This window comes from Orcinus orca, chromosome 7 (genome assembly GCF_937001465.1).
Source record: "Orcinus orca chromosome 7, mOrcOrc1.1, whole genome shotgun sequence".
In the NCBI taxonomy this organism is placed as follows: Eukaryota; Metazoa; Chordata; class Mammalia; order Artiodactyla; family Delphinidae; genus Orcinus; species Orcinus orca.
In genome coordinates this window covers 77,388,714-77,411,532 of record NC_064565.1, presented here as the reverse complement: position 1 = coordinate 77,411,532, position 22,819 = coordinate 77,388,714, and the positions used below count along the sequence as shown (strand labels likewise).

Sequence of the window (22,819 nt, the reverse complement as noted above, 5' to 3'; positions counted from 1 at the left end):
TCCAGTTCTAAAGCCCCTTCCTTTCCACTCCACACTCCAGCCTCCAGGGTGTTCTTATGCCATTTCCACTGAATGTACTGTGAAGCCTTAATGGTGCCTTGATCTTCATATTAATATGCAATGGTCATTAACCAACTGGAAAACAGCTGATCCCAGGATCAGGAAATTTATTATAAATTTAAAAACTATCCAGGTAATACTTAATTCTTCATATCGAGAAAATTTCAGTTTTGACTGATATTTCTAAAGTTTGCAAAATAGTCACTGGTGCTCCATGTAGTGACTACAGTGTAAGCTTTTTATAAAAGAATTTTAAAAGACGTGTATATTTTGACAAGTATGGGGTGAACACATTTGGCACCAAGAAAAGAGTTAAAATTGAACTTGTATACATTTCTGGTTAAAGTAGAGCCAAAGATGATTTTGAGCAGCAGTAGTAGAATCGTGTGTGTTTGGTTAAATTTGACTTACAAGTGATGCTGGGTCACCCTTGTACTTACTATCCGATCAATTAGTGTTTAAATAAATTGGAAATATTACAAAATTTACTTAATGTAAATATCCTTTTTGATCCTTATTTAATTCATAAACCACAAGAGTAGGCATTCAATAAGTATTTGTTACTGAGTGAATAAATCTTTTAAATATATACAGTATAAATAGCAGCCATATCCTTTCGGGTCTTCATCAAATTTTTCTCATAATTTCCTTAAATTTTAGATAGAACCTCTTTTTTCATTGTCCTGGATCAAAACAGTCAGTGGAAAAAAAAAAACAAAAAAAACAGTCAGTGGTTCCTTATCGCCAAGTGGATCTCTAGTTCATTCTTTTCATGACAGTATTCAAGACTTCTGGCATTCTGGCTTTCACAAATTTATTTTATAATGTTTGTTTACCAACATTAGGCTGCACTTCCTTTCTCCTATATAAGCTGTGTTCATATCCACTACACCTCATCCTACATTATTCTTGCTACTGGAGTGGCCTCTTCCTTCGCCTCTGACAATTTATATCCTATCCATTCATGGAGGTCTTGTTCTAGACACCCACCCACTTCCTAAGGCTATCTTTAGCTCCTCCATTGAAAAGAATTCTTTCCTAGATAAAAAAATTTCATGATATCTTTTATTTTTACTGTTTCTAGCATTAAATACACTGTAAACCCATAGCACGTGCTTAGGAAATGCTTAGCAGTGGTGGGGGGGGGGGAGATCTAAATTGAGCACCAAATTGAGGAGTCTAATTGTTTAATAAAAATCTCATTCTTTTCTTTCATTTTAGTCCAGTCTAGCTACAGTGATGGTCATCTCACGTGGGCCAAGTTCTGCAAGGTACAAACAGGGGGAGGGGTAGCATCATTTAGATTTTTTTTTAGTATTCCTTTTTAAGCCTCCATATTATAATTTGGGATTTCGAGGATTTCCTGGATAAGGTTATTTTAAGAAGAAACTCGAAACTGTTTTTTCATTTAAAGGAAATATTTCATTGAAAAAAGGAACTTGAATTACCATACTAACATTACTATTGAAATAATCATTGTCCTAACATGTTTGTTTATTCCAATAGGAGCACTTACCTGGTAAATCATTTACCTTTTGGACATGGCTTGAAGCAATATTAGACCTAATTAAGAAACACATTCTTCCCCTTTGGATTGATGGGTGAGTTACAGCCTATATTTTCTATATGAACTCATTAGGTTCTTATTTTTATGCTGTCAATTTTTTTCCCTTTTCAAAAACATTGAAGTATAGTTGATTTACAATATTGTGTTAGTTTCAGGTGTACAGCACAGTGATTCAGTTATACATACATATACATATATATGTGTATATATATATTCCTTTTTAGATCCTTTTACCTTATAGGTTATTAAAAAGCATTGCGTATAGTTTCCTGTGCTATACAGTAGGTCCTTGTTGGTTATCTATTTTATATACAGTAGTGTGTATATGTTAATCCCAACATAAATCCTAATTTATCCCTCCCTCCAACCCCCATTCCCCTTTGGTAACCATTAGTTTGTTTTCTATGTCTGAGAGTCTGTTTCTGTTTTGTAAATAAATTCATTCGTATTATTTTTTAGATTCCACATATTAGTGATATCATATAATATTTGTCTTTCTCTGTCTGACTTCACTTAGTATGATATCCTCTAGGTCCATCTATGTTGCTGCAAATGGCAATATTTCATTCTTTTTTATGGCTAAGCTTCCATTGTGTATATATACTACATCTTCTTAAGCCAATTATCAGTTGATGGACACTTAGGTTGCCTCCATACCTTGCCTGTTGTAAATAGGGCTGCTATGAACATTAATAATAAATGCTGGAGAGGGTGTGGAGAAACGGGAACCCTTGTACACTATTGGTAGGAATGTAAATTGGTGCAGCCACTATGGAGAACAGTACAGAGGTTCTTTAAAAAAAAAAAGAGTTACCATATGATCCAGCAATCCCACTCCTGGGCATATATCCAGAAAAGATAAAAACTCTAATTTGAAAAGACACGTCACCCCAGTGTTCATAACTGCATTATTTATAGTAGTCCCTTTTTCTTTTCTTTCCTTTTTAAGCATATCTAGTGTCATAGTGTGGAAAGTAGTTGCAGTTTCTTACACTTTATAGAGTATTAATATTTACTTTAATGTGTATAAGAGTATTTCAGGCACTACTGACTTTTGATTATATCACAACAAATTCAGGTCTGTTCTTTGTGAAAGCAATAAATGCAAATGCAATAAATTATAATCTTTGATCAGATAAAACTATGCATGTTCTATTTTTAGGTATGTCATGGGCTTTGTTAGCAAAGAGAAGGAACGACTCTTGCTAAAGGATAAAATGCCGGGAACCTTTTTGTTAAGATTCAGTGAAAGCCACCTTGGAGGAATAACTTTCACCTGGGTGGACCATTCTGAAAATGGTACATGCTCACTATTATTTATTCATGTGAAATTAGTATTGTGTTTGGTTACTGGTCTTTCCATCTTCAGAAGTGTGTGGCTTGCTGTTCTGTCTTTTATGTGTTCAGTGGGCTTGAATATTAGTTGTTACAGTTGTTTCAGAGGAGGGTAGCATGAATTTCTCACAGCCTATGTGGGTGTCCTGTATCACGTGGCGATCTGTACTGTCCACATGCAGAGAAGGGCTGGCATTGTTTTGCAACAAGTGACATGAAGATAACGTGGGTAGGAAGAATGGCCACAAAGAATGCCTGCAGGAACCTGAATATTCTCTCTGTTTTCTCTTTTTCCAGGAGAAGTGAGATTCCACTCTGTAGAGCCTTACAACAAAGGCCGGTTGTCTGCTCTGCCATTCGCTGACATCCTTCGAGACTACAAGGTTATTATGGCTGAAAACATTCCTGAAAACCCTCTGAAGTACCTCTATCCTGATATTCCCAAAGACAAAGCCTTCGGTAAACACTACAGCTGCCAGCCATGTGAAGGTTAGGTTCTTTCCGTTTGCTTTGCTTCTTAAGATTTTGGAAAATAATCTCAGATTGGAGTAAAGTAAATGAAGTTCTTCCCTTTATGTTTACTTTTATCGTTATAAGATCTAAGAGGTATGTGGAGGTCAAAGCCTTAGAAATGAAGTGGTGTGTCAGCAGTTTCTGAAAAGGAACAGCTGGGGCTGTCCAGCTAGCAGAGCACTTAGTAATCAGTAGCTGTAGACGGACTTCACCATGGCCATGGGAGCCTCTCAGCCACTGGTAGAGTTTCGGTTTTCTCCTTTCTAATAGGAGTGGCACCAACTTCACCTCTATGCCTGGGGAGAGGAAAAGAAAGAGGAGGTAATGATTAGAAAGCTGTTACAAGTTAGGCAAGGCTGTTTTTTACAAAAGCTCAGGGTTGATGAGCTTTATATTTTTTACTTACTGTAGTCTCACAACTCAGAAAGTATTGTTCATTTACCAGGGAGGGGACAAGGGGGTCTGTGCTTCATACCCTTCCTCGCAGCCTATCAATAACAAGTCTTGACATACCTGCCTTTTCTGGTTGTATCCTAAGGGTCTAAAATGATACCTGGCCAAAACAGGTATTTGGTAAATATTTGTTGAATACATGAAAAGAACATTCATGAAATAGCTATATAATTGTAATATAAGTTCACTATTCTGTTTCTTTAAATCGAAGTATATACAATCCATTACAATATTTCATCTGTAGCAACTAAATACATGAGCATCATCATGTGGAATATCGTACAGCTGTCACTTACAGGTGGTGACTTTCTGCCACCCTCCTTCATCCCCCTCTGAAGCAAACAAAAGACAACAGCCACCACAAAAACCTGTGGCTTTTAAGTGTTTCTACATCTGACTGAATGAAATAACAAATGTCAATGCAACAAATTACCTCTGAAGAATTACGGTTGGTCCTTACTATTGGATCACACACAAGTTCAACGTAGTATACCAGAGAAATCTGGGGGGGTTTCCAAGGTGAGGTTTGCACATGACTGTTACTACAGCGCAGCAGTGCTTTTAGTAACACTGATGTCTGTGCCTCAAAACTTTGTGTAATTATAAGATTATGATTGGTGTCAGTTTTAATGAAAAGAATTGCGTTACTATAAATCCCCAATCCATGAATAAATCTGTCCTTATAATTAAACTTAAATGTAACGTGGAAGACAGGTAATATAGTTGGTTCCCAATTTTTCTCACACAGTTTAGAGCATTAACATGTAAAGTCAGGTTGGGCCTCTGCCAAGAGGTTTGCTTCTCTTTTCTTGCACATTTTATGCTCATCTAAAATGCTGTTTCATCTATTCAACTAAAAAAATTTGTGAATCACTAGACAATTGTATTGTCTCTTCTTTTTAGTATCACTTACACTTTTTTAGACTTTTTTTTCTAATTTTATCAATAATAATAACATTTTTCCCCAACTTACCTTTCTTTTCCAGTTTCAAGACCAACAGAAAGGGGAGACAAAGGTTATGTCCCTTCTGTATTTATCCCCATCTCAACAATGTAAGTAATCTTAGTCACATGTAAAATAGTTCTTATCGAACTTATCCAAAAAAAGCTGGAAATTTAAGAGTAGAGCAGGGTACATATAACGGAGAATAAAGCATTTTAATGCTCAATGTCCCATTACCTTTAACACATAAAGCTAGTCTTCAGGGTGCACCACGAAGCCCATCACGAAGGAATTCTAAAGTTGCCCTTTTACATGCCTTATATTCCATAGCAGGCTGAAAGCTCTGATTTCAAATGATGAATTAGGCATCTCAGTGTCACAAATAGATGAAGTCCTAGAAATGAGTTCTGCTGGGGAGATGGAAATTTCCCCCTCTACCCCTTCCAGTTCTTATGGCTGGACTAATAATAAAATTGACACAAGGTAGATTAACAGGATAAAAGGAACAAATTTTAAGTCGTGTGCATAGAAGTCTCATAGAAATGACTGAAGAAATGGCCAAAACAGGCAGCTTTTATTCTTTTTTGGGCAAAAGGTCAATAAATTTGTGAGGAATCGACAGGAAAAAGATACTTAGGCTTTGGGTGCTTAAGTCGTGAAGAATCTAAACAGAGTTTGGGCCTGAGGTATTAAATTAAAGAAGTAACAAGGTTCATTTGTACAGGCTTCTCAGCCCCGAATGAATCCCCTGTCTCTGGCAAGAAGGATGTTCTTCCACCTCCAGATGCAAGGAGGGCGCCTCTCACGGAAGAGATTTATTTCCTGCTTTCAGGGAGGCAAAGAGGAGGGTCAGAGGAGGGTCCCTCCTGCGTTGGTTCTTTCTTAAGTAACTTAAGTCATTTAATTCAAAATAATCGATATGCCACTGAGGCACATTTTGGAGTGGCCTGCCCTGAGCCCTAACAGTTCCTAACACAGTAAGTCACTACAAGCTATTATTTTTAATCCCTTTCCATATTTACCCTGTCATCTCTTTAAGCCGAAGTGATTCAACGGAGACACATTCTCCAACAGACCTTCTTCCCATGTCACCAAGTGTGTACGCAGTGCTGAGAGAAAACCTGAGTCCCACAACAATTGAAACTGCGGTATGTCCCCTTTCTTTCCATTGCTGTCAAGGGCATTTCTGAGGAAGCGAAGGTGGTGTGTGAATCAACGAGGGGTGAAGATCTGCAGTGAGAAAACACACTTGTTGGAACAAATCCATGAGCATAACACAAGGGGTGTACGTCTGTATGGTCCTGCGTGTTGCTGATGTTAGGGGCATTGGAAGCAGATACCTACACTGACTTGAACTGCTTTGAGGTCTTTCCATCAAAAGCCATCCAAGGGCAAAATATCTCTGTATCCTCCTACTCAAGTACACTTCATCCCTACTTCCACCATCAGCCCCACCAATCTCCACCGCTCTCCCCACTGTAGCAGACAATACTTATATGTCATTATATGCAAGTCTAGTTTAATATTTTATTTTAACAATTCAAGCACCACAAATTCCAATTTTTCTTGATTATTGGTCCTATCCTGGGAGCTTCTTCAAGTAGTATATGAACAACAATCAATAGCAGTATAATAATACTCTTTTGAGAACTGAGTCATAATCTTATATGCTACTATGTGCTTTAGGATGCATTCTATCTAGTATTATTTCCCAATATTGTCAAACAGTTCAAAACCCCAATTACATTAGGATGCAGGTACATCAGAATAATAGATTCTTGGAGGGACCCTGAGCTCCAGGAGATTAGTGTCTGGCTGTAAATCAAGTGGTTTTTAGTCCTTCTCTTGAAGATTTCCAGGGATAGAAAAACTTATTCCAATGTTAATTGTCCTTAAGTCATTTAGTTGTAAGAGGACTTTTGCTACATTTTACACCCATTTCTTCATTGCGTTTTTATGGGATGAATAGACCTCCTTAAAATCGTTTTTATTTATTTTAAAGTTGCGTTTTATTTTGGATTGATCAACCTTAGTTACTTTTGTAAGTACTGTACTTAGTAGTTAATTGGTAGAAAGATTATGAAGTAAAGTATGTATTTAGTAGACAAGAGAATGTTTACCTAAGAAATGGTGACTTACTTGCAAAACAATAGTTTGCTCAAAGGTCATTTTCATTTTCCAATTTTAGATGAAGTCTCCCTATTCTGCTGAATGACACGATAAGCTCTTGACACTCAAAAGAAGGAAGCAAATGAAAAAGTTTAAAGACTGATCTTTGCCAACAATCACATCTTGTTTCTTCAGCTTTGTATATACCGATTTCCAGGAAATGGTTAAGTTCGAAGCTTTCCTCTCACTGGTATGACACCCCCAAATGGGAATGTCATGATTGAAATGCTAAAAACCAAAGCTTCAGATAAAACACTTTAAGAAACCAATGTTAATATAATATTAACAAAAGACTCATTTGTATGTATTTGTTTCATTTCTGATTCTGTTTCTCTTGTGTTACTTATGATTTTGGCTCTAGCAGGTTTAAGTGTTAAGATTTCACAACAGGTCAAAAATAACAAAGTCACATGTACATTACTCAGAAACCATCAGGATGGCCTGATGGAAAAGCCTAATAAGCTAATGTCCTGAGTTCTAGCAAGTAAGAGTCATCACACTAGATACAAGATGGAAGTAATGACAGGGCATTAACAGCAGCAATTCACACGGTGTGTGTCCAGGGGTGAATTAGGAAGCCTCTTGGTTGCTATGTCAACATTGTCCTAACTTCAGAATTCACAGCTGCTGGTACCACGGTCAGGGACACCTCTCCTATTAGGGAGAGAGATCCAGAGTCATTCCTGGTGGTACCTCAGGCAAACCACGCTAAAAGCAGACACATGGGTAAAAATCTCATGAAATGAGGACCTGGAGGAAGATAACAACACTGGCCTTGGGTGAGTGATTTGATCCCTGGCTTGTGTGTTCTTCCTCTCTAGAAGAGGTTAGGCTAGGTGGGCTATGGTCCTTTCCAGCTCTAAGAGTCTCTGGTCCCATGAATCCAACCTAAGCCAGGGGAAAGGAATTTAGAATGAGAAGTTCCATCCCTGGTGATGCAGGAGGGGAGGTGGTTTAACGAATGGCAATGCATGTATACGGGCTGCAGGTCTACTTTGATCCTTCCCTTGCCCGGACTGAATGCTTAGCGGTGCCATTGAACAGCTGCTGCCCTTAGTAATAGTGTGGGATCTCCCAGTGCCCAAGCCCTGGGGAGCTCTCCATGTCTCCAGGCCCTAGAGAAGCTGCTGAGCCAGGTGAGGAAGTCATGATGCTGAGGCATCTGCCATGACCAGCCACAAAATGTCCTGAGGCTGGTGTCCAAGGTAAGCCCTGACTGCAGAGTCAGAGATGGCAGTCCCCTGTGAGGTGTTCCTCACTAACTTCTTTAATCCATTTCCCATCTTCCAGGTAGGTCAAACAAGGAGAAGCTAATGTTTGATGGAAAAGATTTCAAAGAAAAAAAAAAAAGCTTTTAATGTAACCTGCCTTCTCCCTTAGAGAGATTCCATCCTATCCATCTCATCCTTTATACCCACCCACATGATCCTAGATTGTTCCTATGGGACAAACTCTGCACCTGTCCCAAGGCCAATTCCCTTACTCCTTTGCAAGCTCTTGACAGTATTCTTTGGGTGAAGGTGTCTGTTCAATGTAGGACCACAGGCTAACTCAAGGTGCATTTTCCCAGTCTCCACTTCTCTTCATCAGCCCAATTTTCTTGAAATTCAAATATATGAATTGGCAGCAGAAGCAATAATTTTAAACTTGGTTTAAGGAGGTAATTTCCTCCCAGCAAATACTCATAAACAATTGGATTTAGATACCAAAAAATGTTGCAGAAGCTTTTTTTATTTTTATTTTTTTATTTTTGGCTGTGTTGGGTCTTCGTTGCGCATGGGTTTTCTCTAGTTGCGTCAAGCGGGGGCTGCTCTTTGTCCGGGTGTGCGGGCTTCTCACTGCGGTGGCTTCTCTTGTTGTGGAGCATGGGCTCTAGGCACGTGAGCTCAGTAGTTGTGGCCTGCGAGCTCTAGAGTGCAGGCTCAGTAGTTGTGGTGCACGCGCTTAGTTGCTCCACAGCATGTGGGATCTTCCTGGACCAGGGCTCGAACCCATGTCCCCTGCATTGGCAGGTGGATTCTTAACCACTGTGCCACCAGGGAAATCCTGCAGAAGCTTTTTATTCCCTGGAAAATATTAAAAGTATGATGGACTCTCACTTATTTCAGAAGAATTTTGAAAAGCTTGTAAATATAGAGCCTGGCAGAAGAATGTCAAGGTTCATATATGTGAGCACAGCCATCTTTGTTATTTGGAGGTAGACAGTACAAGGACATTTGTAGTTTACTCCCTATAATAGAGGCAGAGGCCTCAGTAAGAGTAAGAGTTCAGTAAGCGGCTATTTTTTATTTAGATTCAGAAAATCAAAATCAAGTTCTTGATCCCAGGGTAAAGAGTTATTTCCAGCGGTGTGAGTCTTGCATTCCAGAAACCATCTTTGTGGGGGTAATGGGATTTTGTCAGGAGATTCTTGGGGATACCTGTTTAGATCAGGATAAGGTGTGCTGCCCGAGATGGAAATACGATGGGAAGGGAATTTAGACCACATTTCCACCAAATCCTACCCCAGAATATTTTTTTTCTGCCAACTAATAGCAAATAAGCAGCATTTAATGAAGCAAAATTATTTTCAAAATATTAATCACCTTTTCACTTCTCCCTCCAACCATCCAAGACCTATCACAGATGCCCATTTTGCTAATTCCTTTTCAAATTCTTTTTAATGTAAAGACTCACTTTGACCAATTGTACTGAATACCAATGTCTTTATCTGGAATAAGTGGTGAAAGAAGGCAGCTGCCAGTGGATTTCCTCAAAGTCGTAAGGTAACAAGGAAGGCTCCCCAAAGGACCAGGAACGGGGAGGATACTTGTGGCAAAGCTGAGGGAGTTTTCTGTACCTCAAATGGTTCAGGAGGCCCATGTACTCCCTGCAGTAGCAGGAAGAGAATCAGGGGTCAAAGCATCCTAGTGCTGTGTTCCAACAGCAGGAAATTATAGTCCGAACTGGGCAAACTGGTCTCGCTGTGCACACATTCCAATTTCTGACAGACAAGTTTTCTTTTTTTCAAGTTGACCGTGAACATTGATTTGACTGCACTTCTAAAAGTCTGGCTTATTGAAGCATAATTTACACATAATAAAATTCATCCTTTTCCAACAAACCCATACAGTTGTGTAACCACCACTGTAAGACCTAGAACATTTCCACCAGAGTCCTCACAAAGAGGACACTATGAAAACATGATGAAGGACGTTCTCCACAATATCCTTAGAGTAAATACAGCGAACTATTCCATGTGGCCTCTTATGTAGACAGAAGGCTCTATTTAAAATAAATGGGATCATTTTACTCCCTGCTTAAAATCTTCAAAGGGCTCATGGTGCTGTGGATTGGCCCTCCTCAGCTGGGGTATGTGGACAGAATTCTGGAGAGTCATGAGTTTGAACAGCAGAAGTTAAAGCTTTATTTTCACAAACTTCTAACTGAAACTTAGAGTTTCCTTCAATTAGGAATAAAGGTAACAAACCGTAAACCACACCACGTTTTTGTCACATTACAGTTGTTACACTTATCTCAAAATATTGCTTATGCTAAGCATGACTTTGAAATTGCATTCATCCGACCCACTGCTAGATCTTACTTAATGCCATTAATAAAGAAGCACTTATACTACTCGATCACAAAGTTGGTTTTACTGTTTTGATCTCTGTATTTCAATGTAATTGGTTTCCTATTTAATCTTATGCATTTTATTTTATTCAACAAAAAAAATTAATCTTTGAAAGAGCTCATAGGTTCATCAGACTGCCGAAGGGGTCCATGGCACAAAAAACAGTTAAGAATCCCACCTCTGGATGAAGACTCTAATTCTCAACAGATCTTTCCAAAGTCATATATTATTTAGTCTTCAACTCATTTCTCAACACTTCTCCCCAACAATAGCTTGTCTTCCTCCAGATATACACAAGACTGAACTACTTTCAGTTTCTTTCACGGCCCATGCTCACTCTCGCCTCCCTCTGCTGTATCCTCTCAGGTCTCCAACCCCAGCCCACCTACCCTCTCACCTCAATAACATTCACACATCCTTCAGGCTCTGGAAAGCCTTCCTGCCCAACACATACACACACACACACACACACACACACACACACACACACACACACACGCGCACATGTGTGGGGCTCAGGTCACATCATGCCTCCTCCGTATCCTCTACATTACCCAGCACCGTTCTTATCACCTTGGTTATAAATGCGTATCATCTGTCTTCATTAGACTCTAAGCAAGCTCTGTAGGTACAGGGACAAAGAAGCCCTTGTTCACAGTTATATCCCTAAAATCTAGCACAGTCTGCCTCTTAATAAATACTAGTTAATGATCTAGTGTTTGAACTAAAGGACATACAGGACAGTAGTTAGTTCCTTTCTTTCCTTTGCTCCTTGATCTGCCTGCAAGACAAGGCTAGAATTCCCTTTATAACCCTCCAAACTCTAAAATTGTGGAACAGTCCCCGATATTTTACTTCAAACTGATTAACCAAAACACACTCGCTATTGCTCAAAAACCATAAGACGTTTCCTCTACTTCACCTCACTCATGACATCCAAACACTATAGAAATGCTCTGGAATTAGACTGTCCGTTAGCTCTAACTTCCCTTTAATTTAGCTTTCTCATGTGTGCGTAGCATCCCAGGCATCTGTCCACCCACAGATGAATCAAGTGTTCCTGAAATTTCCCCTTAATTCCCCGTGATTAAACTCATTGCCTTTATTACTCCCGCCCCTGGTAAAAGTCCCACACAACTCTCTATTACTTAGGCTGGACAGTCATCCACTGAGGTGTCTCACTGGCTGCTGCAGACAGAAAGAACCCTAGAGGCCCTCTAGACAGGGTGGAGATGGGGGAAAGGTTGGAGGCGTGTGGAGGAATCGTGCTCTCACTGAAGTTTTTTGGAATACACCTGTTCTTATTCGTCCTCCCCCTCAATTCTAGCTCAACAGGCTAGAGCCTGTGCTGAGGTCTGAATGGTTGATTTGACCTCTGATACCTTATCCCAGGGTTATTCATTCAAAAATATTTTTGAGACTATGTATCAGGCATTGCCTTTTTCAACTGGGGTTTCCTATCTGAACCACAAAACACAGAAAGTGATTTGCTTGACTATTTTCTCAGTTCTCCCAAAGATGGTACATAGTGCCATTCTAGATAAACAGGAGAGAAGGTAATTAATACACAGATGCCCTGGGCATTAGGCTTAATTCTCTCGTGGAACCTGAGATGAGACAGGCTGTAACACAGCACAAAGTTCCTCCTGTTGTGAGGAGAGATGAAAACAGACAAGCACATAATAAAGGACAGATTTAGTAAGTGCTATGAAGAATATAAATGTGACATAGAGAACTGGAAGAAATGGTCATTGAAGGTCTCTCTGGGGAGATGACATTTGAGCTGAGACCTAAAGAATGAGAAGAAGCAAGGCCATGCCACAGCTGGGAACACAGCATCCTAAAGGAAGAACATACACATGCATAGAACCCAGGCAGGTAAAAGCTGGGGGTACTTGAGGAACAGAAAGAGTCCACAGGGTGGGGAGTGTAGAAGAGCATGGAGAGAGTGGGACAAGATGTGTAGGAGAGGGAGACAAGATCAGATGGTGTAGGGCTCTGCTGGGAGAGTGGAAGGCTCTGGATTTTATTGCAAATGTTTTAGGAAAGAGTGGTGTTATACTTCATTTCGTCATTATATCTAAGTTTTCATTTGTTTTAAGTAAACATGTAACAAGGTTTCTATAGAAGAACTCTCCCCTCCCTCCAATTCCCCTACTAGGGACCTCATGGGTATGCAATGTGTGCATCTGTAAAGGTCAGAACAGTCAGAGGCTCCACACTTGGTTTAGTGCTCTGCCTTTGCCTTCTTGAAATTCTTAATAAGTTTGAATAAGGGGCCTCCTGTTTTCATTTTGCACTGGGCCTGCAAATTATATAGCGCGTCCTGTCCTCTCCTAACGGGAAAGTAGACGCCCCTCTGCATTCTGGGAATTATGTAAAGTGCCCTTGCAGCCCTGGGGACTGGTGCTCACTGTCATGAGGCCAGAAGCTGTGGTCCAGTAAGGTGGGGCCCATCACACACTGGAGGTCTTAGGTTGGTCCCCAGGTCACCTTAAGTAGATAGAGCCTTTTACAGAATGGTTGAGCAGAGCCCAAAGAAACGCTGTCCATGCCTCCTAGAACCATTCAGTAAATAACACACATAGCAAGTGGGGCCAAAATGATTTTCTCTGGTCCTGCCAAACTTTCAAAATCATGGTCCGGTGACTAAATTATTCGTCTCCATTATACTTCTTCCCCACTCCCTCTAGTATAATCACCATGAGCGAGAAGGTGGGGATTGGGGGTGGGAAGTGGGAGCGACGAAAAGACGCCAGAAAAAGGAGAAAAGTCCCATCTGCAGATCTAGAAAAAGACAGCTAAAGAAACAGCCAACCTTCCACTCTTATCTCTGGATTAAGGGCAGTCAGGCCAGCTGGGTGAGGGTTAGAACTAGAAAAACTAATGAGATCTGAGTTAGCATGCGTGCAGATTGTGTAGATACAGAAGTGAGGGGGAAAAAGGGACGTCTCCAGGCCACGGGAAGAAAGAAAAGATGGAAGAGAATGAGAAAGGTTTCCAGCACATTAAGCAATTAAAAACGTCCCCAGTCCTCCCTCCAAAGTTAAGAGGCACCCAGGTCCCCGCCGCTGCCTTTCATCGTGTTCCGGGCCACTATTCTCGGACTTGCGTAGGGAGGGCGCCGGCCAGCTACGCCGGGCTCGGGCGAGCGTGCGGATCCCGCCCTCGCAGAGGCTGCGGGAGGGAACCGGCGGCTGGGCGGGCGGTCAGCTGGAAAGCCCCGGGCCCGCGCCTGCGTACTGCTCCCTCCATCTCTACTTTCGCTTTTCGGTTTCTTGTCAATCCTGCTTCTTCTCGCTCCCAGACTATTTCCCCGAAAGCACGTGGGGCGGCTCTTCTGAGCAGCCGCGTCCCTCCCGCCACGCGCGGGGCCAGCTATTTTGGAAACTTATCAAACAGCCTGACAGACTGCACCTCCCCGAGTGTACCTCATCCTGGGCGGACCTGGGGTGCTCTTCTGAAAGTACAGGACTAAAAAAGGTGCTCGTAATGGTGTTTGGTCTACGAATGTAATACTGCTCGTAATAGACATTTAAAAAAAAAAAAAAGAAGAAAAGTAAAGAAAATTATAAGAAGTAACTCACCACCCTGGAACATGTTAGGGACATTCTGTAGAGGGTCCAGACTAGCAGGCAAAGTTTGTGTTTATCATAAATGCAATGAGAGTTGTCAAGACTTTTGAGCAGGGAATGACTATATAAATAAGGTGTTTTAGAGAATTTAATGTGGCAAATACAGTCGAGGGGGAAGGGACAGAAAAAGGTAGTGTAACTGGCATCTACTGTAGCATTCCAGTTCTGAACTGATGAAGGCCTACAGTGGGGTATTATCAATGATGGGAAAACTAAGGCAGATAAAGGCATTAGGGAAGGAAGCATCCACAGAACTTGATGACAATCAGAATGTGGAGAGCCAAAGAAAAACATCCTATTTGCAGCTGTTAAGATAATTTAATTTCCCTGTCAATACTGAAGCTAGTCTCTGTGCAAATTTTACAGTACCAGAAAAAAATATGTTTAACATATTATCTACCTTTCGTAGAGCTTTTCTCAGACATTGTCTGGGCCCTTAGTACAGGGAGTTAGTAGAAGGGGAAGGACTTTTTTTGGTGTCCTGGCATCTTTTTTCACAGAAGGCTGCTACTCTGGTACCAAGGGTCATTGCTATCAGTACCGGCTTTGCGAGGGTGAATATGTGACAAGAGGAAGGAGCATATATATGTGAGAAGGGAAAAAACGATAATAGATACACATATAAGCATACCTCTGGGAAATTATTTAGAGCCTTTTCCTACCCAAAATTGCCTTATTATTCTAGGCTTGATTCAAGTCCCACCTACTTAGAGGAACCAATTGATTTTCTGTGCACGCATTCCAAGAAGATCTAGTCAAGGCTGGCCTCAGGGATGCCTACCTGGGGAAGTGACATTTAAGCTTAGATTTTAGCTAAGATATAAAAGGTGAGTTAGCCCGCAAAGAACTTGGGGGAGGGGGACATTGGCTCAAGGGGCTTTCCAGATGGAGAACTACCAGTGAGAAGGCCCTGAGTGTGTGGAAAGAGCTTGTCTTATTGGAAGAACAAAAATGCTGAAGTAAGGAAAGAGTGGCACAAGATGGGGTTAAAGAAAGTGATGGGGAAACCAGGGCTTTATAGGTTACATTAAGAAATTTGGATTTTATAAGAAAAGCCATCAGAGGATTTTCAGGTTGGCAAACACATGATCTGCTTTGCAATTAAAAGACAAACCACTCAAACTGCTGTAGGGAATATGGATTAAACGGGAGTTAAGAACTGAAGTGAGGCAGCCATTTGGGGAATCTACTGCGAGGATCCAAATGAGAGAAAAGGAGGGATGGTGTGGGAGATGGCAAGAAGCAATGAGACTTGAGAAATATTTAGGTGGAAGCATCAACAAGGCTTGAGGACTGGTGGGGGTGAGAAGGCAATGTCAAAGGTGGCTCCTAGTTTTCTGGCATGCACCAGTTCTAGAAAAAGGGCAGCTTTCAGGAGAAAGATGATGAGTTGTTTCTGAACACAACTAGTTTTTAGAGCTTACCAGACATCCAAGTGGAGAGTCAAGTGTGGGCTGTACACGTGGGTGTGGAGCTCAGAGGAGACGTGTGGACAGGGTACGCGTGTAGAAGTTCTACATATCTAGAAGGACATTGAAGCTGTGGATGAGGTCATCACAGGACAGCCTGAGAACTGTAGGTAAAGTAGACCAAGATCCGGACACTGACCACACTTAACATTGAACGGTTTGGTGGCAGAGGAGGAGCAGAGGATGGAGAAAGGATAGCAGGGAGGTAGGAAGAAGCAAGCAAAGTGTGTCGGCATCATGGCCCAGGAAGAAGTGTTAAAGGGTGGTGTCAACTGCGCAGGTTTCTGAGTGGTCAAGTAAGGTGAGGACGGAAAAGCGTCCCCTGGGTTTAGCAACATGGAGGTCAGCTGCTAAGCCGAGCATCTAGAATGACAACGTCTCCACCTGTGTCCTCTGCCTCGAATTCTCAGGTTTGGGGCTGATATAAGGATCTCCAAGTTTGGGCCTCTGCAAACACATAACTTCCTTTTAGTTGTTCTCTAAAACATGTGTAAACATAACCCGCAACTTGCAACACAGAGCTGAGCTTCACCTCTTCCCGTTGGAGGCCCTCCCCAAATTCTAAGGAAAGACCCAGCGGGCTGGCAGAGCAGTAGCCCTGGGGGGGGAGGCGGCGCGAGCTCGGAACAGCCGCGTCCGATTGGCCGAGAGCGGCAGCAACCCGGTGATTGGCGGGAGTGGAAGGAGGCGGGGCGTCTGGCAGTACCATTTCTCTCGGTGGTACTTTCGCTTTGCTGCGCTGAGTTTGTGGAGAGACATAGTCGCACCCGGGTCGACGCCGGTCAGACCCCAGAAAGAGCAGAGGAGACCCGGCGCGCCCGGGAGAGGCAGCACGGCCGCGCCCTCGCCTACCTCTGCCGGATCCGGAGCGCAGAGTGAGTGGGCGTGAGGTTCCGGGTGCCGGGGTGGGACGTTCCTGGACCGCAGTCGTCGGGCCCCAGTTGCCGGATACCCGGCGAGGGCGGGCTTTAAAGTGCTGACAGGTATATCCGTTATCCGGGAAAGAACGCGTATCCCAGGTGGTGTTTTCGGTGATGGCATGGTTGCCCCAGCCAGTTGTACTCTGGTAGTAAAAAAAAAAATGTCTTGTGAAATAGAATCCTGCGCCCCTCCCCCGCCGAAAATACTGCATTTACCCTCATTTTTCTCTCTTTTCCGCCCCTTCCACCAGAGTCATGTTTTCTTCTCTCCGCAGAAAGTTTTCATTTGCCGTGTGCCACCCCCAGAGAGCCGTTATACGCTCGCACCCTGTGCATGCAAACCCAGCAGTCTTGGCGTCTGACGTGCTGTGTGTAGCTGCTGCTTGTGTTGAATCCCCAGCCCTTCGCTGCGGCACAAGGTGACAGGTTAGTAAAATGTTCACGGAAACGAATGAATATGTGACTTTGGAACTTAATTATATGTCTGTATTTAAGGATAAAAGAGCTTAATGTGCTCCTGGAATGTAAAAGTGATAATTAGTTCCTGCAGACCCCTAAATAATATAATTAGTCTTTAAAACAAATTCTGACTAGTACCAAAGAGTTTGGGGGAAGAAAAACAGGTGTGTGATTACGCTTTAAATGTTGTTTGTATAAGCTGGATAGTTTGTTTTTATGGGATAGAAATAAGACTTGAGCCTCCAGCACAATCCAGTTTGCAGTTTAACGCAGGACTCAAACTTGTTGGACCATAATATGGTTTGCCCTTTACTTTCTAATTCAATCTGAAATCTACTAGATTTCAATTCAACAGGCTACTATTGAGTACATAATATGTGCAGGACACTGTCCACAGTGCAGACGATGTTTAAAGAAAAGACAGTCCCAGCAACTCTGAAGCTTACATGCTGCAGGGGAGACATCATAGAGCTTTTTAAGGAAGACGGGGACTGATGCTCTAATAGAGATACAAAATGCAATGAGGCGCACGTTAATGAAAGCTTAATTGTTTCTGGGTGAGTCTCAGAGAGCTTATGGAAGAAGGGCTATTCGTACCTACCTTTGAATGCTGGTAGAATTTAGAGAGGCAGAATGTGGAAAAGCTGTTTTCAAGGGTGAGTGACAGCTGGAGCAGTGCAGAAAAAAAGTAGGTAATTTGGTGACTGGGTTGCTTTGTTAATGGATGAAAATAGGGTCAGAGTGGAAATCAGCCTGGTAATGGGCAAACTGTAGCAATTTTGAACTAGAGAATGATGTGGTCAAAACCCATGTGCAGCAGAAGGCCAGATTGGGAAAGAGTGTTGGAGGCAAGGTGGTTGGAGGTCTTGGGACTGGAGAGGAAGAAGTCAGGTGACTGGGGGTTGGTCTTGCCACTCCCTGTGCTGGTAACAAGTTTTGTGAGAAGAGGGAATGGATTCTGGATTTGTTGGCATGGATTTATTGATCGCCTGCTTTGTGCCAGGTGCTGTATCTGTATTAGGTCGTTCAGTCTTAAACAGTCACCCTGTTGAGAGGGAAGTGAGTCACTTGAGGTCACTCACCTAAAAAGAGGTGTTGCAGTCCCCGCTGGTTGACACTCTGGCCAGCATATTTGCTTTAGGCATATCCTTATTAGACACCTAGTAGGGAGGGAGAGCGCCAAAGATTTAGTCTTCCACTCAGGTGAAATAAATGCAAAGTGAAAAATCAAATTGCTACAGCAAGTGTAGTAAAGGTGTGGACTTGGATCCATTCGTACTGGTATTTGTGATGGTGACTAGCTTTGTAGCCTCACCACATCCTTACCTTCCTTTGGAAGGATATTTGTGAAGTAGACATGACTTCATGCCTGCACAGGTATGCTTGCCAACAAGCATGCATACGCTTTTCTACGCCCTGCTTGAAAATCCAGACCTCTTCCTCAGGGCTGGTAGGACAAGATTCACATATATCTACTCTGAATGTTGTCAGCTGTGTGCTGATGTAAATCCTAATTTACGCTATGGTGAAGAGAGGCTTTTCATTTTCCTAATGGATGTTCGGACTTAAATCAGGTATTTTAATTTTTAATCTTCAGGACTGCTTTGTAAAAGTTGACTTGCTGTTATCCAAAGAAATAGTATTATTTTATCCTTTCAGATTACATTTAACAATGTTGTTTCAGTCTTTAAAAATTATTACTTAGGTTTAAGAATTTTTGTGCAGACTTATTGTTTGCGGTAGGCAAAGAGGAAAATATATCTCTTTTAAAAGATATATAACCTGGGAATTCCCTGGCGGTCCAGTAGCTAGGACTCTTCGATTCCACTGCAGGGTTCACGGTTTTGATCCCAGGTTGGGGAACTAAGATCCTGCATGCCGTGCAGTGTGGCCAAAAAAAAAAGAAGATATATATCAAAAATAATTCATTTTAATCACATGAATCATAAAATATAAAACACCAATTTAAAATTCTTTGGGTTAAATTACAAATGTTCTATAATTTATAAGAGCAATTTCAGGGAGAGTTCTTACGATTTGTCCTAAAGCAAATCTAAGTAGTGTTTTCCATTGATTTATTTGATAAAAGTGCAGATTCATTTTAAAGGCGTATGAACACCTACTGTATGCCCAGCACTGTTCTGAAGATACAGCGGTGAACAACCCCCCCCCCCCAACTCCCAAATCCTTCCCTTCATGCGGGGGAAACAGACACTAATCAAAATAAAAAAAATATGTGGTAGGTCAGATGGTGGTAAGTGCGATAGAGAAGAATACATCAGGGAGGAGGGATAGTGTTTTCCAAGGTGAGAGGTGGTGTCAATTTAAATAAGGTGGCCAGAAGAGGCTTCTTTGAGATGCTGGCATTTGAGCAAAGACCTGAAGATGTGTTTTTTGGAGAAGAAAAAAACTTTGACCCAAAACTCAATTAAAAAACAGGCTTTGAAACATAGGCACCATTTTAAAAGTATATTTCAAAGACAAATTATGTTTTTAATTAAGCAAGATATTTAGAAGAAGCACAATGCTAGACAGGCTTTCTTTGGAGCTGTGGGCTTCCGTTTGTGATCTGTATTCTGTTTCCCTATAGGATGTCCCAGTGGTATGAGCTTCAGCAGCTTGACTCCAAATTCCTGGAGCAGGTTCACCAGCTCTATGACGACAGTTTTCCCATGGAAATCAGACAGTATCTGGCACAGTGGCTAGAAAAGCAAGACTGGTAAGGAAAACTCACTTGACAGAAGAAGGAGTTTTTCTACGCTTTTAAAATAACTTGTTGATTAAGTGGCTTGGAACTACGTTGACTGGAAGATGAATCTCATCAGTAGCCATTGGGATTACCTGTTTCAGAAAAGAGTGTTGCCTTGAAAAATGGCATGTGTCTCTAGAAAGCTAAATGCATTAGTCATTAATTTTATGTATTTGTCGATTTAATTATACATCCTTCTAAATGCTTTGCACAAGTTAGATAATGCTGACACCAATTATTTCCAAGTTAGGATCCAGGTTATAGAAAGAAGTAAGTTAAAAGTAATAATTAAAGCCAAGTTTTGGTAGAACACTGATTAGAAGTATGAAGAAAGTAAAAAAAAAATTAAGGAAATATCTCTTAAAACTGGTATATGTTCTATTTTACGATTTATTGTTTGCTCATTGCAAATATTTCAAATGTTATGAAAGTATTTGACGTAGAAAGTGAAGGCCCCTGTTGATTTTTTGCCTCCAGAGATAATCGCCATTAACAGTTTGGTGCACAGTCTTAGAGTGCTAGAATTTTTTTTTTTTTTTTTGCGGTACGCAGGCCTCCCACTGCTGTGGTCTCTCCCGTTGCGGAGCACAGGCTCCGGACGCGCAGGCTCAGCGGCCATGGCTCACGGGCCCAGCTGCTCCGCGGCATGTGGGATCCTCCCGGACCGGGGCACGAACCCGCATCCCCTGCATTGGCAGGCGGACTCTCAACCACTGCGCCACCAGGGAAGCCCGAATTTTTCATGCTAATTGTATATAATAAAAATATTGTACAAACTGCTGCTAATAGCAATGGCAGTTTCAAAAGAAGGAAATAAAACCCAAGAAAACACTTTAAATTATTTTTAGTCATCTCAACATGGAAAGCAGTCTTTATTTTGTCGTTTTAAAGTAGTATCTAAACGAAATGTGTAAATTTTGTATCTCCTAGGGAGCATGCCGCCAATGATGTTTCATTTGCTACCATCCGTTTTCACGACCTCCTGTCGCAGCTGGATGATCAATACAGTCGCTTTTCTTTGGAGAATAATTTTTTGTTGCAGCATAACATAAGGAAAAGCAAGCGTAATCTTCAGGTATGACATGGTTTTTGCGTTTAAGTTGAAATGTTTCCATGTTTACGTAAGAATTTTTTTCATTCAGCAAATACTATTGAGCACAAACTCATTGGTATTTAGAAAAGTACAGACACTATAAATAAACTACCGTTATGTAGCTAATATTTTATAGCAGAAGTAAAATATCAATTCATTTTGTAAACACATAAGGAGTATTCAGGCTGAAGGTTATCACTTAGACGTAAGTAATTCTGAGAGAAATTCAATGCTATGATCTTGTCTTATTAAAAGCCGTTGTTTTTTTTTTTGTTTTTTTTTTGCGATATGCGGACCTCTCACTGTTGTGGCCTCTCCCGTTGCGGAGCACAGGCTCCGGATGCGCAGGCTCAGCGGCCATGACTCATGGGCCCAGCCGCTCCGCGGCGTGTAGCATCTTCCCGGACCGGGGCACGAACCCGTGTCCCCTGCATCGGCAGCAGACTCTCCACCACTGCGCCACCAGGGAAGCCCTACAAAAGCTATTTCTGATAAAATCAAACTGTTCTTTTTAAGAACTATGACAAAAGCTGCTTTAACTGTCCAATTAAGCGCAGGTACCTAAATTATTTCTTGATTAAAAAAACAAGTGGGGCTTCCCTGGTGGCGCAGTGGTTGAGAGTCCGCCTGCCGATGCAGGGAACACGGGTTCGTGCCCCGGTCCGGGAAGACCCCACATGCCGCGGAGCGGCTGGGCCCATGAGTCATGGCCGCTGAGCCTGCGCATCCGGAGCCTGTGCTCCGCAACGGGAGAGGCCACAACAGTGAGAGTCCCGCGTACCACAAAAAAAAAAAAAATAGCTTATGTAGAACTTAATAAGTTCAGGATGAGCTTTCCTTTTCTTTTTTTTCCTTTAAAGCTGGTATTTATTTTATTGAACTCAGTAAGTACATAAAACTTAAAGACTCCACATTGTCATATATGCAGCTATTTCCTTTCACTACTAAAGATAATTAAAGTATAGTCACTGCCTTTGGAAATGTACCAACTCACTGCAGAGCATAAAAGTATATAATAAACTAGTACATGTTGGTTAAAGGGGAGATTGCATTCTTTTTTTTTTGAAGTTTTGAATTTTATTTATTTTTTTATACAGCAGGTTCTAATTAGTCATCAGTTTTATACACGTCGGTGTATACATGTCAATCCCAATCACCCAGTTCATCACACCACCATCCCCACCCCCCCGCAGCTTTACCCCCTTGGTGTCCATACGTTTGTTCTCTACATCTGTGTCTCAACTTCTGCCCTGCAAACCGGTTCATCTGTACCATTTTTCTGGGTTCCACATGCATGCGTTAATATACGATATTTGTTTTTCTCTTTCTGACTTACTTCACTCTGTATGACAGTCTCTAGATTCATCCACATCTCTACAAATGACCCAATTTCGTTTCTTTTCCTGGCTGAGTGTTCCATTGTATATGTGTACCACATCTTCTTTATCCATTCGTCTGTCGATGGGCATTTAGGTTGCTTCCATGACCTGGCTATTGTAAATAGTGCTGCAATGAACATTGGGGTGCATGTGTCTTTTTGTAATATGGTTTTCTCTGGGTATGTGCCCAGTAGTGGGATTGCTGGATCATATGGTAATTCTATTTTTAGTTTTTTAAGGAACCTCCATACTGTTCTCCATAGTGACTGTATCAATTTGTATTCCCACCAACAGTGCAAGAGGGTTCCCTTTTCTCTACACCCTCTGTTGTTTGTAGATTTTCTGATGATGCCCATTCTAACTGGTATGAGGTAATACCTCATTGTAGTTTTGATTTGCATTTGTCTAATAATTAGTGATGTTGAGCAGCTTTTCATGTGTTTCTTGGCCATCTGTATGTCT

At 41.6% G+C, this 22,819-nt stretch overlaps 2 protein-coding genes and 1 long non-coding RNA gene across 7 annotated transcripts in view; 2 read left to right on the top strand and 1 right to left on the bottom strand.

Moving 5' to 3' along the window:
• The window catches only part of STAT4 (signal transducer and activator of transcription 4), a 92,231-nt gene extending 84,898 nt beyond the window's left edge, over positions 1–7,333 (top strand). The window contains exons 18-24 of one of the 2 annotated variants that reach the window (XM_004276946.3): positions 1,282–1,331; positions 1,567–1,661; positions 2,790–2,926; positions 3,260–3,451; positions 4,915–4,981; positions 5,911–6,019; positions 7,060–7,333. In XM_004276946.3, the coding sequence (XP_004276994.1) occupies positions 1,282–1,331; positions 1,567–1,661; positions 2,790–2,926; positions 3,260–3,451; positions 4,915–4,981; positions 5,911–6,019; positions 7,060–7,086 (677 nt within the window). In that variant the 3' untranslated portion in view covers positions 7,087–7,333. Of the gene's footprint in view, positions 1–1,281; positions 1,332–1,566; positions 1,662–2,789; positions 2,927–3,259; positions 3,452–4,914; positions 4,982–5,910 lie in introns of both variants that reach the window. The other variant, XM_033400309.2, reaches the window with a different exon arrangement.
• LOC117195542 (uncharacterized) lies at positions 562–7,148 on the bottom strand. Its single transcript, XR_004475260.2, has 3 exons — positions 7,011–7,148; positions 5,894–6,101; positions 562–3,771 (listed from the first exon to the last, which is right to left on the bottom strand). It is a non-coding gene; the product is annotated as an uncharacterized LOC117195542 (long non-coding RNA).
• A 9,160-nt stretch (positions 7,334–16,493) lies between the features above and the next one.
• STAT1 (signal transducer and activator of transcription 1) overlaps positions 16,494–22,819 on the top strand; it is a 41,057-nt gene continuing 34,731 nt past the window's right edge. For 3 of the 4 annotated variants that reach the window (XR_007478336.1, XM_049712143.1, XM_004276944.4), the window contains exons 1-4: positions 16,494–16,632; positions 16,953–17,103; positions 19,727–19,855; positions 20,816–20,960. Coding sequence is in view for 3 of the 4 variants with exons in the window: in XM_049712143.1 (XP_049568100.1) it covers positions 19,728–19,855; positions 20,816–20,960 (273 nt within the window). In the remaining variant the exon portion in view is untranslated. Of the gene's footprint in view, positions 16,741–16,952; positions 17,104–19,726; positions 19,856–20,815; positions 20,961–22,819 lie in introns of all 4 variants that reach the window. The other variant, XM_012535631.3, reaches the window with a different exon arrangement.